General features: G+C 42.3%; 1 protein-coding gene across 5 annotated transcripts in view; it reads left to right on the top strand.

The window, feature by feature from the left end:
• Positions 1-16,088, top strand: part of JCAD (junctional cadherin 5 associated) — a 63,310-nt gene extending 47,222 nt beyond the window's left edge. For 3 of the 5 annotated variants that reach the window (XM_030229937.2, XM_050970886.1, XM_030229941.2), the window contains exon 3: positions 3,315-7,059. In XM_030229937.2, coding sequence (XP_030085797.2) covers positions 3,315-7,044 — 3,730 coding nt within the window. In that variant the 3' untranslated portion in view covers positions 7,045-7,059. Of the gene's footprint in view, positions 1-3,314; positions 7,060-10,959 lie in introns of those variants that run through there. The other 2 variants (XM_050970887.1, XM_030229955.2) reach the window with 1 other exon arrangement.
• The last annotated feature ends 372 nt before the right edge of the window (positions 16,089-16,460 follow it).

The following is a 16,460-nucleotide window of genomic DNA, read 5'->3' as shown; positions in this document are numbered from 1 at the left end:
GATCTCAAAATAGAACAGAAGCTGCCACTGTCCAGAACAGCCCTCTGAAAATTTTTCCACCTTGCTGACTTTCTTAACAGGGCTCTCTGGCAAAGTCTGTGCCAGTGCCTACAGCTCGTGCAGGATGAGCCACTGAGTGCCCAACACCTTCCCCTTGCACTCTGGCAGCCAGCAACAGGGGCAGACATTCCCTACATAGCACTGCAGTGGCCTAATTCTGCAGGGTTTGAACTTGGATGCCTGTGCCATGCTGCTTCACTTTTGGCCCCATTATTGCATCATGTGAGGTCCTGCTGGTCCAGTGTCACCCTAGGGGAAAAAGGCAGCTTCAGTCCATGGCTCTGAGAAAGACAGCTCAGTGAAATGTGGTCATACAGCCAGTGCAGAGTAGACTTATGGCCTCATTTCTTGTAAAGGCCTAAAATTCACAGAAAGCTAGAAATAGTTTTGGGGGTTTTAAACAATTTTAATTAAACTAACTTTATATAGAATCAACTCAAAGCATTTTATGAGAGCAACTCTGACACTCATTAGAAGCAGGCCTGTTAGAAAAGAGTTCATAATATTAAAACCCACCTCCTTGATCCCTTGGGACCACTCTGTCCCTGGAACTTAAATCTCCACAGTTAGTCCCATGGGACTGCTCCATCCTTGGCTCCATCCTCCTCCTGGCTGTCAGGCATGTGGGAGCTGCTGTGTGCATTTCTTTGTGCATCAGCACCGGCACATCCTGGAGAGACACAAAATTGTGGAGTGGCGGAGTCAGAGATGAGCTGCTGCACAGAGGGGCTGTGAAGTCCTGTCTTTGGTGATGTGCACCATCTGACCTTTGGTGAGGCTGCAGTGAAGCATTTTAAACTTGAAGTGGCTCTTGGAAGTTTCCCCTTCCAGCACTTCATTGACTGCAAGAGCCAGAATGGCTGCATGTCCAGGAGGGAGGCACTCTCTGCTGCAGCTGTGGCCACAAGCAGGGTGGTCGTGCTGTGCCTGCCTACCATGCCTGCATGCAGGTGTGCAGGAGCTGCTCTCCATCACTGGGAGCAGAGGAGACTTCAGGATGGAGCTTCACTGGAGGGTCCTTGGAGCATCCTCTTCCCACCGCACGGTGCAGTGTCATCTTCACAAGTTTACAGGGTCCCTGATGGAGGCTGGCTATGTAACCACTTCTAGTGCCTTAGCCAGGACTTGGAGAGACAGATGCTGTCTGTCCTATGAGTAGATCTTAGAAAGGATCAGGTTTAAAATGCTCTAAATGCCTGCTTTAAATGTCTTTTTTACAGTCTTGTTGCAGTAATGACACAGTACAGGTTACACGGTGGTTTGTATCATGTTCTGAAGTTCATTACTGGAGCCTAGTTATTAGCCTTTAAAAATAAATTTAATCTTTTAAACAGCTTTTAAAAAATGGAGGGGTCTTTTCTCCTGTTGGAAAGGATTTTAGGTTACTTTGTGTGGTTTTTTTTAATGCTGAATTAAGCTTTGCAACATCACAGGAAATTTAAAAATCAGAATTTTTAGGTGCTTTTCTAAGAGATGCTGCTATTTAAGCAGGAATCATCTCAAAGAACTCTGATAGCCTGTGCTGAGCGAGATGTCAAACTAGCGAGATGTCTGGTCTTGGAATCTACGACTGTACTTCCTGCAAGTTCTGTAGACCCTTTTACAGTGATGGATAAAATCAATCAGAAAGAGCAACCTGTTCATTTCTCCTCACTCTTGCGGGACCCTGTTTCTCATCTCATTTTGTAAACATGGATACAAATGGTGCCACAGCAGTATGGGGATGAGATAAAAGGTAGAAAACAACATTTGTTCAGCTGTATGATTCCACATGGAAGTTTTTGTTGTTACTACAGTCACCTTCTGGTATAGGAGGTGTCCTGTTATATTTCATTAATTAATGGAGATGTCTATTCCTTCTTGGGGTTCAGCAATCAAACTGTATTTCATACTTCAGAGGCAGAACATTTTGTTCAGAAGTTCAATCTTAATCCAATTGAATTAATGTGAACAAGATGCTCCTTAGCCCAGTCTGGTTTTTAAACTTTTAGCCTCATAGGATGAAAGTAATATGCATAAAAGAAAATTGCTGTGGATCTGCATGGCTTAATTTTCATTCTGAATTTTGACTTGTATTATGTCTTCACAAAGTCCTATTTAAATAGATCACGTTTTTAGGAAAAAAAAGCCAGATGACACTGTTTATATACCTTGGGGTGGAGGGAGGAGGAAGAAATTCTTGTACATACTTGTCCTATTTCTGTCAATTTTGATTTTTCTTTCCAGTCTTATGCTGGTGGCAGCCACATAGTGTAAAGGCGGTTATATTGTTGGACACCTTAGGTACAAGAATAGCAGAATGCAATTCAAGTAGAAAATTAATTATTTATATAGAAGGGTACCAATTTTGCTCTGTAGAAATGTATGAAACAGTTTACAGTCTGTTCAGAACAGACAATGAACCTATTCTGTTCATGTAAATCTGTGTTCTGAATTTCTGATCTGCAATGTCTAATGTCTTTCATATTTCACTGATGGATTCTTTTATTTAAGAATTTTATACTTCTTTTGAGGTATTTTACATTTAAAATATTGGTTCTGTCTTATTCAGAACTGTGTTGATATATCACCATTGTTGTGACATGTGTCATTTAATCCAAAGCACCCCGAAGAAATTTATTCCCTCAGAAAGATGAACAAGAATCAATTCAGGAACTGACATGTTTAATTTCAGCACTTTCACCAGGATGCAAATCATGTTTCTTACAGACTATATCTTATGAAATCTTACGATATAGACATCTACCTGTTCTCCCTACCTCTGCTTCTTGGAATCCTGTTAAACTTGAATGCCACAGTAGTCTCCTTGACATCTATAGATTTTAATTTTTCAGGATATAGAAGTAATTTAAGACAGTCACTTCTGGTTTTAGAATGGCATCTTAGAGGCTGGTCTGGGTTGGAAGGGACCTTCAAGATCATCTAGTTCCAAGCCCCCTGCTGTGGGCAGGGAATTTTCTAATGTCCATCAAGGAGGGCTGTGCATGTTTGCACAGCAGGTAACTGTGTGCATTTGTCTCTCTTTCTAACATCTTTGCATAGCTAACAACCTGTCAGAAGAGCTTCTTTCCCTTCCTTTACCTATGTTAATTGACTGACTTTAAAATCCTCTCATTAAAATTGTCATCTGGTTGCAAATAGATTACACAAAACCCCATTGGCATAACTCATCATTTGACCTCCTAATGGCCTTACCCATGGCAGAAAGAACAGGCACCTGTGCACACTGCCTCTGACACTGCTTTTTTTTCCAGGGTTTATGACAAGCCTCATTTAGCATGGTCTTCCCAGCCCAAGACTGATAAAGATCTGGCCTACTGGAGAAGACGAGGACAGGACTTCAGTGTGCTACTGGGCTATTCCCAGAAAGCCAGTGTGGAGATGAAAGGCCTGGCTGCATCCCCAGGGGCACCCCGGCACCCCAAGGAGAATCAGCTGAAGGTGGGGACAGGTGCAGGGTATGTCAGAAGAAGCGGCTTGCAGGAAAGCTGCGAAGTGCCCAGCGACTGCAAATGGCAAAGTCTGGAAGTAGAGAGCTGGAGCCAGCCAAAAAAGGTAGGGAGGCAAATGTCTGAGGGTGACAGGGAGAAGCTGCTTCAAGAGCTGTATTCGCTGACCCTGGGAGACAGCGTCCTCAGCACCCAGAGCAGGGGGAAATCGCAGTCGTTGCCAAGGGTCCTTTCACCTGAGAGCATGAGGTGCGTGGAAATGCCTTCCCTGACCAACAACTCACTTAGCGTCACTAAAACCCCCTCCTACTCCCCAAACAGACCGAGTGTGGAACCAGCCAAGCACCATGGAACAGGAGGCAATTTCCTTCCCCTGGTGAAGCCCAAGTATGGGAGACCTCTCAAGCCTCCATCCTATGAACTGCAGCGGCAGACTAGGGCACCTGCAGAAACCGTGGGTTTCCAGGACCACTACCAGAAAGAGGAACCTATCTCCTACTTAGCCAAAGTCAATGAGCCAAGGCAAGATGCTGGCATTCCAGACTCTGGTTTGGAGCCCCCAGTGTATGTACCTCCTCCTTCTTACAAATCCCCATCTCACCAACACGTGACCCCACATTCCCCCAGTGAAGTGCCTAACACCAACACGTGCGCCAGCAGTGATCCACAGGGTCCTGCAGAGCGGGTTGTCCCCTGCCAACGACCAGCAATGAATACTTTTGAAGTGGGGGGTGACCCTTGCAAAGACAACCATTCTCCTCATGGGAAGCAAAGCCATGCAAGGCGCCCTGCTGACCACCTGCGTTCCGTTCAGTATATTCCCTTTGATGATCCTCGGATACGTCACATTAAAATTACACCACTGGAAGGTCTGCAGGGCAACTCTAACCACACTGAAAATGCAGGTAGTCCCAGTTCTGGTGCTTTGCAAGGGAGAAATCTTGAAGTGCAGTACAACAGTGCCTTTGTGGATGCATCAAACTTGTCCAGTTCTGCGAAGGGAGAAAGAACTTCCGACAGCTCCACCCATAGCAACAGATGGTTGGCACCATCCATCCGAGATCAGGAAAACTGTGCCTTGCCGGACCAAAGAGACAATTGTAGAGCATCTAATCACAGCCCCCGTAACGAAGCCAGCACAGAGTACACGAAAGGCAAGCTTTCTGTAAGAAATTCACATATGGACAGCACCTGTGAGACTGTTACAAAAGTGAAAAAGTTTGAACCTGGAACTGGGATGCAGAGCAAAAGGAGTTCAAAGAAAAAAATGAATGAAACTATATTTTGTTTGGTCTCCATCCCAGTTAAATCAGAATCCAATCTGCCAGATACAGATAGGAACAACAACATAACTCAGAGCTCTGATAAGAATAGGTTTGATAACAATGGAGCTTTGCAAGAACAAAGTCTCTTAAGTATGTCTTCAACAGACTTGGAGTTACAAGCGCTTACAGGAAGCATGACCAATAAAAATGAGTTACAAAAACAAGAGTTGTGGAGACCAGAAGAGTTCAAACAAATGAATGACCTCAGATTTATTCAGCCTACAAAACACAGAGAGCTCAAATATTCTGGCTCCTGGCCAGGTGATCAGTACAAAGACCAGCAGACTCAGACAAGTTTCTCTGAAGAACCTGAGAGCCCAGAATTTTTCCATGGTACAAAGCCTGGGAAGCCTGATAGTAGCAAACAGCTATCTCCAAAATTCCTGGGACGTACAACATCCATAATGGGGGCAAAACAGACAGGGTCACCTTCTGATGAGAGAGGCTGCAGACAGAGCAGTTACAGTATGAAGGGCCAGACTCACCTCAGCCAGTCCAGCAACAGTGCATTTTCTAGGACTGGCACCTCAGTCCTTCAGTCTCCCTCCCCAAAAGCCCACCAGAGCCAGCCTGTGCCTGTCCAAGAGAGGGAAAATGGCCTTCTTTCCAAGGGAGATGTAGTTAAGGGAGAACCAGGTGCTCCCTGCAACAGTACAGAACCGTTTGGGCAGTTCCTGTTGAAACCTGTAAGTCGCCGTCCCTGGGATGCAATAAGTGAGCTAGAAAGTTTTAACAAGGAGCTGCAAGGGCAGGAGGAGAGCTCAAGCAGTGAAGATGGTTTGGAAAGTGCTGCAGCTCCTCTGCAGGCAAGTGCCTTTATGCAGAGAAGGGAGTCCAGAAATGAGAAATCAAGCCAGGAGCCAAAACGTGGTGGGAAATCAGAAATGGTTGTGCCAGAGGTGCCTGTAATTAGGTCAGGAAGGGTTAAAAGTAAGTCTGAAAGTTGGAGCATGGGGACAGAGCATGGTGGCGAGCCAAGATATGGTGGCTCTCAAGGCTCCTCAAAGCCAGGAGGGAGCAGTGAAGGAGTCAGGCCAGCAGATGGAAGACTGAAAACTGAAATGGGGATGGGGGTAGCCAAGAGCAGAACAAGCAAACAGCCAGTTCATGAGGGTCCTGTCAAAAGAGTTTTGTCCAGTAGCCCAAGTAGTTCATGTGACAGTAATCCTTTCAATAACCCTGTCTTGCAGGAGATGAGTGAAGACCAAAATTACCTAGACTTTGTTAAACTGAGCAAAGCTGCAACTCCCACAAATGATAGGGTATTAGAGAGAGGGTCAGTAGTACGCTTGTCACTAACAAAGAGGAACCAGAGGTGCTCTGAGCCAGATTTGAGGTCAGTGGGACTTGATGTGGCCCCAGAACATGGTGCTAACAACGCTGATCACTCTTCAGATGCAAATGCAGTGGAAATCCCTGTGAATGAGTCATTGCAGGCAAGAGCTGCAAGAATTTTAGGTATAGATATAGCAGTAGAGTCTCTCCTGCCAGATGACCATGTTGGACCCCACCCAGGCACTAGCCCTTCAAACGGTGCTCAGGACTTTGAGTCATCAACAACAGGGAGCACAGCAAGTAACAAAGAAGGAAAAAAAGAAGATTCTTATGAAGGCAGACGAAAGTGTGGCTGGACAGAGAGTGCTCTCTTTGTCAGAGCAGGAGGGCGATCTTTATACCCTATTGAAAGCCAGGCCACTCTCCAGGAAGCCAGCGCTAAACCACTGGTAACTGAGCAAGTTCTTGAACAACCTGTGAGTCCCAGCCAAAGTGAGGACCAAAACTTGGTTTGCAAGTCAGCTGCTTATCAGCATTCAGAAAAGAGAGTGAGGAGCACCTCTAAAGTGATAGAGACACTCCAAGGCAAGCTCACATCTCCACCCAGCCGGACTGCCATGGATCGCTTGGTGCGAATGAAAGAAGTTGACTCTGTGTCACGCATGAGACGCCTGAGCATTAAGAGCGCAGACTCGGGAGAGGAGGTAGACGAGGAGAAGCTGTCAAAGGTACCAGAGGAGAGAGGAAGCAAACTGGCCAGCTCAGGGGCTGTTTCCAAGCGTGTTATCTCTCTCAGTGAAAATGGATGTTTAGGTGGAATGGACAAGAAGAAGATCGACAGAGATTTTTCGTTAGGTAAGAGCCTGTTATGGGAGATCCAGATGGGTACTCGTTTTTATGTAATGGGTATGATCAGTTTGCTTATGCCCACGTAATGCTGCTCAAATAGTAACAGGCTGTAGGTGGTACTATCCTCATCTGGGAGCCACCCACTTTGCTTTCCTTGTGGAAAAGATGAGTGTTCTCTGGTCCCATTTTAGGAATTGTTACTTTAAAACTCACTTGTGATACAGAAATTCATTCACAGAGACGGGAGTGCTCCCTAAGGTCTTATCTCTGTGTAATTGTTTCAGGGAATGGCCAGGCTAAAACAGTGGAGTTCAAAGACAGTCACTCTAATGCCAGTGTTTGGGAACATGTGGTCATTTAATCGTAGCTGTTCCTTGAATGCCATTTTTTTTCCTTCTCTAATACTTAAGTAGACACATATTATATCATAGTTCAGAAGAAACTAAAAATAAAAATCTGATGTTCTTCTATGAAGCCTCTGGGAAATGGCTGCATATAGGGGCCTGGAAATTCTCTCTCTCACATGAATATTTTCCAGATCAGATGTTGAGAATAACTATTAACCCCAGGATAAATGGAAAGTTGACTTTTTCAGTGAACACCTTTTTTTTTTTTTTTTTTTTTTTTTTTTTTTTTTTTACTATTTTTTGGTGTTTCTGATCTCTCTCTAAAACATATAAACTTGTGTAGTCCATATGCATCCCCAAAGTAAAATGAGCAGTTCCCTCTCTGAAACAGTTTTCATTTAGCATTTTTTTTAACAACTGAAAATCAGTTGTTGCTATAGACCTGTGTAAAGGGATAAATCTCCCAGGCCACCTGCCTACTCCATTAAATAAATTGGAGTGAGAAAACAAAGAGTGTGAAAGCTGTTAAATTAGTATTAATCTCCTCCTTCCTTTTTCCATCCTTTCTTTACAGTTGACACTTTGCATTGAAATCTGCACAGGTTATTAATTTAACCTTATTGATAAAAATCTATTCACAGTTTTCCAGTACAGAGGGACTGAAATTAAATGAGGTATACTTTAAACTGGATTTATGCAATTCCAAATGAAAACAAATGTTCTAAGTATTGACTCCATAGCCTTGAAGCCTTTTTCTCCATGTCTTTTTCTGTATCCCACATCTTTGTTTCTTTCTGCTCTGAACTGTATTTCTCCAGACCAGATTTTTCAAACAGACTGATTCAGCTTTCTTGTACCCATCAGGTCTAGTCTGCCCCACATGCATTTCATATGCTTTCCTCCCTTGGGGTTTCTGCTGGAGTGAAGAAAATAACTGTTGTGGTGACATGACTTCAGGGATGTATCAAAACAGATTGTGTGTGTTTTATTGGAGAGTTATTCTGCAGTAAATTAGGTCTAAATTTATCTCTCTTGCTGACAGTGCCAGGCTTATATTCTGCAGTGTGTTCCCACTGCAGCAGCTCCCTCACAGCCATAACAGCCCTCCCCATGTTTGGATGGCATGAATGTCCCTTCCTGCTGTGCATGTCCAGGTTAACACGCATGGGGTAGGCAGGTGGCTTCTGGCCTCTTTCCATCCAAAGAGACCCTGATTTGTTGCTGTGCCCAAAATCTTCACCTTACAGAGGGACTGTAGATTCATGTTTGTAAAAAAACCTGATGTTGTGTCTTCCTCTTTTAAATCTCACTCGAATTTTTACAATAGCTCATTGGTACCATTGAAATGAGAATTGAGAATACCCAAATGAAAATTAATCCTGGAAAACCATTGTATTTGTTGCTTTCAAAGAGTAAATATTCCATTCTAAAAGGCCACTCTATTTGGAGCAAGGTAGGGTGATGTTAGTCTTATAATTGCAGACTGGGCCTGTCACAGAGTCTGCAGCCCTTAGCAGAAACAGGCTTTCACATGTATAATGTGGCTTGGCAGGCGAACAGTCATCTCAGAGTAAGAGCCCTGCCAAAACTGAGTGCAAGAAGCTCATCTTACTATGCAAATACTGCCATTAGGAGAACATCTCTAAGTGTTCCCAAATGCATTGGATGTCTTTTCTCCTTTGCTGTTAGAAGACATGGGTCTGCTAATCTGGCTTTGTTTCTGTAGAGAGCATTTCAAATGAGCTTAACCAAATGTTGAATAAGCATTTCTGTGTCACTGCTAGAATTCCAATGTCTGTCCCTCTCAAAAGGGTGACCTGGCCTGTCAGTCTGGCACTTTTGTGTCCTTTAGGTTTAGGTGCTGAGGACATGGGTAAGCTTTCAGGGAATATACTGAGCCATGCAGAGAGTCCTTGTCTTGTGGCCTGGCTTTCTCCCTTCCTCCCCACCCCTGTCCTGCCACTCCCTGAAATTTTGTGGGGAATTCTGTTAATGTGAATGTGTCTGGCCTTAGGAAAATCAGGTTTCTGAAATGCAAATCCATTTTTATTCTTAGGTCAGCATGTCACAGAGCACTTCAGAATTTTATGTTCTAACACTTTAGATGGCAAAATATTTACGATCAAAAAAAAATGTTACTACTTTAGAGGCATCTTTGTACACTATCAGTGCATTAAGCTTAAAAAGATGCAACATTATCCTAGAGCACACTAGCCCTCAAAAACTTTATTTCTGTTGATTTTTTGCATTCATGTGGTGTCTGTTTGGAAATATCAGAAAAGGCTTAGCAGAAATCATAGGTGTTGCTGGCACAGACTCCTTTCTTGGCTGGACTAGCAGCTCAAGGAGGGTGGGCAAGAGAAGTGATAAAAGATTCTGCAACACAAATCCACCCACTGGGGCCAAATCCAGAAGTCCTTTCTTAGCCAGTTCCCCCTTGACGTGAGTGTGGATGTAGCAGATGGACACTTGCACATAGGAGCAAAAATTTCCCTGGAGGATTTTTATGCTTTTTATGTTTGAATGAAAACATTCACTCACATCAACACGAAAGTCCTGAGGATGAATGTTTTACTCCAAAGTGTGATATTTGTGTGTGGAATTATTTTCATGCTCAGCTGTTTAAATGTGAGTGCAGTGGGAGTACAGCCTACGGGAGGGACGTTTAAGGTTAGCACGGATACTCAGGTTGTGTAAGAGCAGAAGCAGCATGCGGCAGCATGGCTGCAGTGCCGGTTTGTCTGGGCCCCTCTGCGCCTGCAGACTCCTCCCTAGGTAGCCCTGGCTCCTTCATGCCATGGCTGTGCACATCAAGGGCAAGCCAGGTGTCTGCATGATGGCATTGGGCAGGCAGAGCTCACAGGGCAAAGCCTTTTCGTTGCAATCCTGTCCCAGAGTGACAAGGGTGAAGGAAAAGGTTCATGCCTGCTCACTACATGGCCAGCAGTGGGATAAATCCAATTAAGAAATCTGATAGAAGAGTGTCCTCAGGGATTTGGGAAAAGGAAAACCAACCTGTGGTATGTCCTGTGAACTGGCAGGAGGGAGGCTGGAAGTGAAGAAGAGTGTTAGCAAGCCATTCCAGTGCTTTAGTGAATAAGGCTGAAACATGAGCTGCAGTTTTGCACACTGAAGCAAGACAGATTAACCATAGTGATGCAATGCAGCTGTACTTTCCTGTTTTCTGTTGAATTAATCTGAAATGAAGGATTTGCAATCAAATGAAAAGACCCTGAAACCTGCATGGCACAATCACTACTTCAGCCTGCCTTACACACCCTGCTAGGATGCTTAAAGCATTTACTGGTCCTTAGTGTTCAGTACAAGGGAGAGCAAATCTTATGTCTTTTTCTTCCTGTCAAAGCACCTGAAAACTGGAAGTAATCACTTAGCATTCAGTGTGCTTGTTCCTACCTACCCAAGGCCTTCCCAAATTCTATCTTCATGCATGTGGTCAGAGTTGTTCCTGAATTATGCTGGTAAAAACACAGAAATTGGGTCATGAATGCGATATGTATCTTTAATGAAGCAAGCTTTATCAGCTTCTCTTTTTTTTAAAAAAAACTAGGGAAAAAATGTGTCATTTCCACAGCTAGAAATATTGACTAGATTTCACAGTACATTATTAATAGTGTTTTCTTGGTTTTTTTCCAGATACATATGACCCCACCAAAGTTGAAAAGGTGTGAGATTAATGAAGAGGAGAATAGAGAAATTTCTGCTCTACTAAGAATGTTTCACTGAATTTTTTTCTGGGTGCTTTTTGTTTGGTTTTTGTTCTTTAACATTTGGAAATTGTCTCCATTTGTGATGTTCATGGTGTACTGATAATGCCTTTACCACTGCCACTAGGAATTAGCTATTCATGTCTGAAACTGTTGCAGAGACCACAGAAAAACGACTTCTACATTGGAACCATCTGGCTTTGTAGTGTTTTTAAGACAATACCTACCACTGGCAAAGAGTTTTCATCTAAACTTTATTTCAGTCTTTAGCAAGGATAATGAAATGCATCAAGTGAGGTGTTACATTGGTGTAAATGTAAACATGGGAAATTTGTGAAATTATTTTTAAAAGAATGTGAATCTATAAGCTGAACTTCTAAGTATCTACATTCTAAACTTTGTTTAACTTAAGGGATTTTTGGCCATAAGTAGAAAGTGCTGCTGCACTGTGTGGGGAAAGGAATGTGAAAGAATCATAGCAAAGACTGATTGTGAAATTCTCTCTGACTTCCAGAGTTTGAATTTACTTGGATTAAATACTTGCCACCTATAAAGAAGAAAAACAAAACCCAAAAGCTTCTAAAAGATGGAAGACTTTTGTACTACAGTGTACAGAACATGTAATTATAGTAGCTGGCAACTATGTTTCAAACCAATGCAAAGTATACCACTGGCTGTTTTGCACTCGGTATTACCTGTTTTTGTTTTGCTGTTTAGAAATTCTTTATATGAAAGAATAGTAGCTGGTTTAAAATAGCCCATTTTAACAAAGTAACTATATTTCTTGTTACAGAATACTATCTATTTTTCTACGATGTAAACAATTGCTAACAAGTGGCAAGTATAAAGAAGTATTATTATTATTATAATTATTATAATTATATTTTAAGAAGACTTATTTCTCTGAGTGAAGGTGCCCCAAGCAGATTTCACTTATATATCTTAATGCACGCACCATATTGCCACTTACTTGGTAGTGCTACTTTATTTTGCTCTGAAAAAAAAGCCATCTATCTATCTATCTATCTATCTATCTATCTATCTATCTATCTATCTATCTATCTATCTATCTATCTATCTATCTATCTATCTATCTATCCATCTACCACAGGGTAATTTCTAATTTTCCCCACTCAACCTTTTGATTGTTCTTCTTGGAGCCACTTTCTGAAACACACTGAGAACTCTCCAGGCTGGTGCTGCTGCCATTCCATTCCAGGGACGCTGATCACCAAAAAGTGGGTTGGATCTTTGTCCCAGTGTTGCCGAGTGGCTCAGATAAAATACCTGCTTGCTTTCTTATACTTTGTTCCCTTTTACAGATTATGAGTTTGGATTAGGCCAGTGCACAAAAGTAAGCAAAACTAGGTTCTTCCCTGAAGTCACCAGGTGTTGCTGGGGAGAAGTTCAGGTGTCTTTTTGATGGCATTTAAATACATGGCTTTAAATATATTTTATCTGCACACACAAATGCATGAATTACAGAATTTATAATAAAGCCTATGCATTCTGCCCTTTGATCCTGAATTAGCCTGCTAATTATCTGTGTCTTAAAAGCCTTTATGTCCATTCCTGTAAGTTTTTTGTAAGTACCTGTGTACTAACATTTTACGGATGACTTGTTCATGTACTTCAGCAGTCTATTCTATTGGCCTTCTCTGGGTTTTAGCATAATTTTATTTTTTAAAATCTTGTAATTTCTTGAAATATTTTTTCCTAAGTCTGTAATTTGGAAAGAACGATCGGGAAAAACACTCATCCTGTGTTTTGGCAGCAAGAGTTTCTTGTCTGTAACACATGATTCTGTTACATATGGACTATTTAAAGCTTGCTTGAAAAGAAAATGTGGTATATATTTTTTTTTTATTAACTCTTGCGCATGCTGTGTAGCAATACTTGTTGACAAACTGTTCCTACCACTCTTTCTATACTCACCTCTCTTCATCACCATCTAGGACATCCAGGGATTGTAAATAGCTGCTAAACATGTTTCTCCCATAGTGCCTCCCCCCCTGAATTCTGCCCATAAAAAACAATTCTGAAAGAACTTCATCCACTCTCATCTTCCTACTAACCAGTGAAGCTGACATGCATAGCAATTAATTGAAAGTTTTAGTTTAACCTTGATTGCAGAAGAACTGTAAATTGTCCCATAGAAGCATTCATATTACCTTCTGTTTATGCCTACATGGAACAGAAGTTTTCTGTGCATTTTATTTTCTTCTGATAGGAATAGGTTTATTGATTCTGCAATGCATCTGTTTCATCAGTCATGTCAAGTAATTACTTTTCCAAAGCACAAAAACATCCAAGATCTTAAAAAAAAAAAGAAGAAGAAGAAGAGGCAACAATATTGCAGAGAAAGTTTTATTGACCAAAACCAAAGAATGAAAACCTAAAAAGTGGGTAAGCTTTGTTTTGCAGTAGTATGTGACTGACCAGTGGATGAAGGAGCAGAGTTGATACTCTTTTAAAAATCATGAATTCCTCTAACAGCATTGGTAGTTTAATTTGATACTATGATACAGACAACTTAGAAATCCATGGGGTACAGCTTTCTCAACAATTCTGCCTCAGTGTTTCTATAGTGTCAATGCCATGGGTCAGCTGTTGGAATGGACTGGAGTGTACCATAGCTGAATCACCTTTCCAGAAGCCTTTTGTCAGTTTGCAGTCAACAGAGAACTCCTTTTATGCCAGACATGGTTAAAAACCAGTAAATGGGATTGACAGTGCCTGTCTCAGTAGGTACATAAAACTGTCTTGGCAATAGCCATCCCTGGTAATGGCAACAGCAGGAGCTCAGGGCTGAGCGGGTGCAGAGGTGGAGGATGCAGCAGGCTGCTTCCAGTGCTTCCTGCAATGCAAGCCCAGTGAAAAGTGAGGAGCCCTGCCTTTATTCTAGGGGGAAGAGCAGAGCTATTGTTTTTACAATGTGCTGTGTATCCAGCTCATGCTGCTGTTATGCTGTTATAGCTGAGGAAGCTGAGGTTGGGGAAAGATCCTGGTTTCATGAGCATTCTCAGAAATTCATGCAAAACCCCCCCAAACCTGACTGATCCATACATTTAACAAAATGTTTAATGGGTACACTTGGGACCTGGATGGCTACAGAGGACTTGCCATCTCCTTCCCTTTACCCTGTTGAAATCCAGAAGGGACAGTCACATCCTGAGGGGCTGGTACCAGTAACAGCGGCTGGTGGCAGGGAAATAAAATCGAACACGACATTCCAGGCTTCTATTTCCTATATGAGGAAGAGAAGCCACCCGTGAACTCCGGGACTGTCGGATGGGACAGGACGGCCTCTCCCGGTGCGGCAGAGGCAGGGGGAACGGGGCTAGGTTGGGGAGCGGGTCGGGGATCGGGTCTGGGATCGGGGCTGGGATGGGGAGCGGGGGACGGGCGGGCTCTACCGAGGGCGGTGCATCTGGGGAGGGCAGCGCGCTCCCTCCTGCGGTTCCCGAGCGCCAGAGGGACGTTGGTTTCCCTGAAGAACCTCCTTGCTAGAGTCGTCTGGAACTAGACAAAGTGCGGTCTGAGCAGAGCTCTTCAGTGTTTGAGATGCCACCACCACCACAGCTACAGAAGGGAATGAGAAAGCAAAGGAGGGAAATGCCTCTGAATGAGCTGAGACCCTCGGTGACAGAAATGCTCAGTGATACAGTCCACCTGACCAAGCATCACTCATCAGATATTAACTCAAGAAGCCTTCCCCAGGCATAAGAAGGGCTGTTGTATTTCATACCACAGGTTTGTCTTTATTGAAAACACCAGCACCATGTATCAAAACCATCAAGTTTCCTTGACTCAGCTCCTGATGTGGGGAGCAAGTCTTTGTACTGAAACATCCAATGATTCTGGGAAAACAGGAAGGACAGCAATGCTTAAATTTGTAAAGTCACAGAATTAGCCTCTCACCCTTGAAAAATAATCATTCCTATCAAAGCTTATTTAAGGATAAATATTGGAATTTTGCAAAATATTTCTGTTTAGTATCACAAATCAACATAAATATCTAGAATCAACATCCTATTGCCTCTGCTACAGGGACAGCCAGCTGAAGATTAGTTTTATAGTGCTCAACCTTCTCTTTGGGTTAAAATGTTGATATGTTCTTCACTGCCTCTTTTCTCAGGAAAAGAAGAACAGTGGAGTGATTGGGAGAAATGCAGAAATCAAATGTTCTTGCATTTTAAAGGATAAAAGTTCTCGCAATTGTCAAGTGGGTCCTTTTGTCCAGCTTCAAAATCTGATAGGCAAGTATATGTGAGAAATGAATTTTTACTTGGCAGGAGGCTTCAGCTCAAAGAAGACAGACAAAACAGTGCTAAAAAGAATGGAGAGAACTGACAGCTTGTTAGACTTTTGAATGTTTTGTGTGAAGCTGTCCTTTTGGAAGACATTGGTATTTTCTTGGTTGAGGATCAAATAATCCCCTAATTTCCCTCCACTGGCAATAAGCCACAGTTCTGGAGCCCTAATTTACTGGAGTGGATTTTAATTACAAGTGGAGTCTAAAAAATTTAGACTTCTATTCCTCTATATAATCTAAATAAAGGTTTAAGCTGAAGATTTCATGAGATGATGAATATATCACTGAATTAATTAGAAAAATTGGAAAATTGTGATTTCTTATTCAAATTTGCATGAAAATGTTCACTGTCCCTCCCCTGTGGACTAAATTAAACCTGTTTACCATCAATTCTATTTTCAAAGAAAAAGGAATATTTCAAACAAAGAAAAAGGGAAATCCTGATATCAATAGCAAAGCCCAAACCACAGTGCTACCTCCCACCCATGCTGAAAAATATGTTTGCAATATGGCATGCAGAGCTGCACAGCAGGGAGAGGGTGAAGGGAACTTAAATCAGAATTGACCGACACATGGCTGAGATTAGAAATAGAAATGAAATTTCCCAGCCAAGAGAAACCACAATAACATACATATCATAAAATGAAGGAGGAACTTTCTACCCTTAACAGCCACAATCTCAGCTTTCTTTAGAGCTCTGGATCAGCAGAGAAAATAATCAGAACCATTCTGAAAGCCATTCCCGACCTGGAAAACAAGGAGATATGTGTGCTAGACAGTGAATCAATATCCATGTGTCTTTGTCCTTATACAATACAGATAATTCTCCACACTGTCTTTAAGATACTGTGGCCTTTCTCCAAAACTAATACTATGTCATTGCCTTGGTTTTCTTCTCTCACTATTCCACAGGCAGATTTAGTGGGATAAAAATAGAGGAAATAAATGTAAGCAATTGTAATACTATTTATATGATATCAGAAGATGAATGTGTTTTAAGAATTTTATTTGTATTTTTTTCCTGCAAAATGCAAATACTGTTTCTGAGCTTAAAAGTAAACTAGAGGAGTGCTTTTATTCAAGACAAGACATTTTCCAAATAAAGATTTTGCATG

Source organism: Serinus canaria, chromosome 2 (genome assembly GCF_022539315.1).
Source record: "Serinus canaria isolate serCan28SL12 chromosome 2, serCan2020, whole genome shotgun sequence".
Classification (NCBI taxonomy): Eukaryota; Metazoa; Chordata; class Aves; order Passeriformes; family Fringillidae; genus Serinus; species Serinus canaria.
Note: the sequence above shows the minus strand (reverse complement) of the source record. Positions and strands in the feature narration are given on the sequence as shown.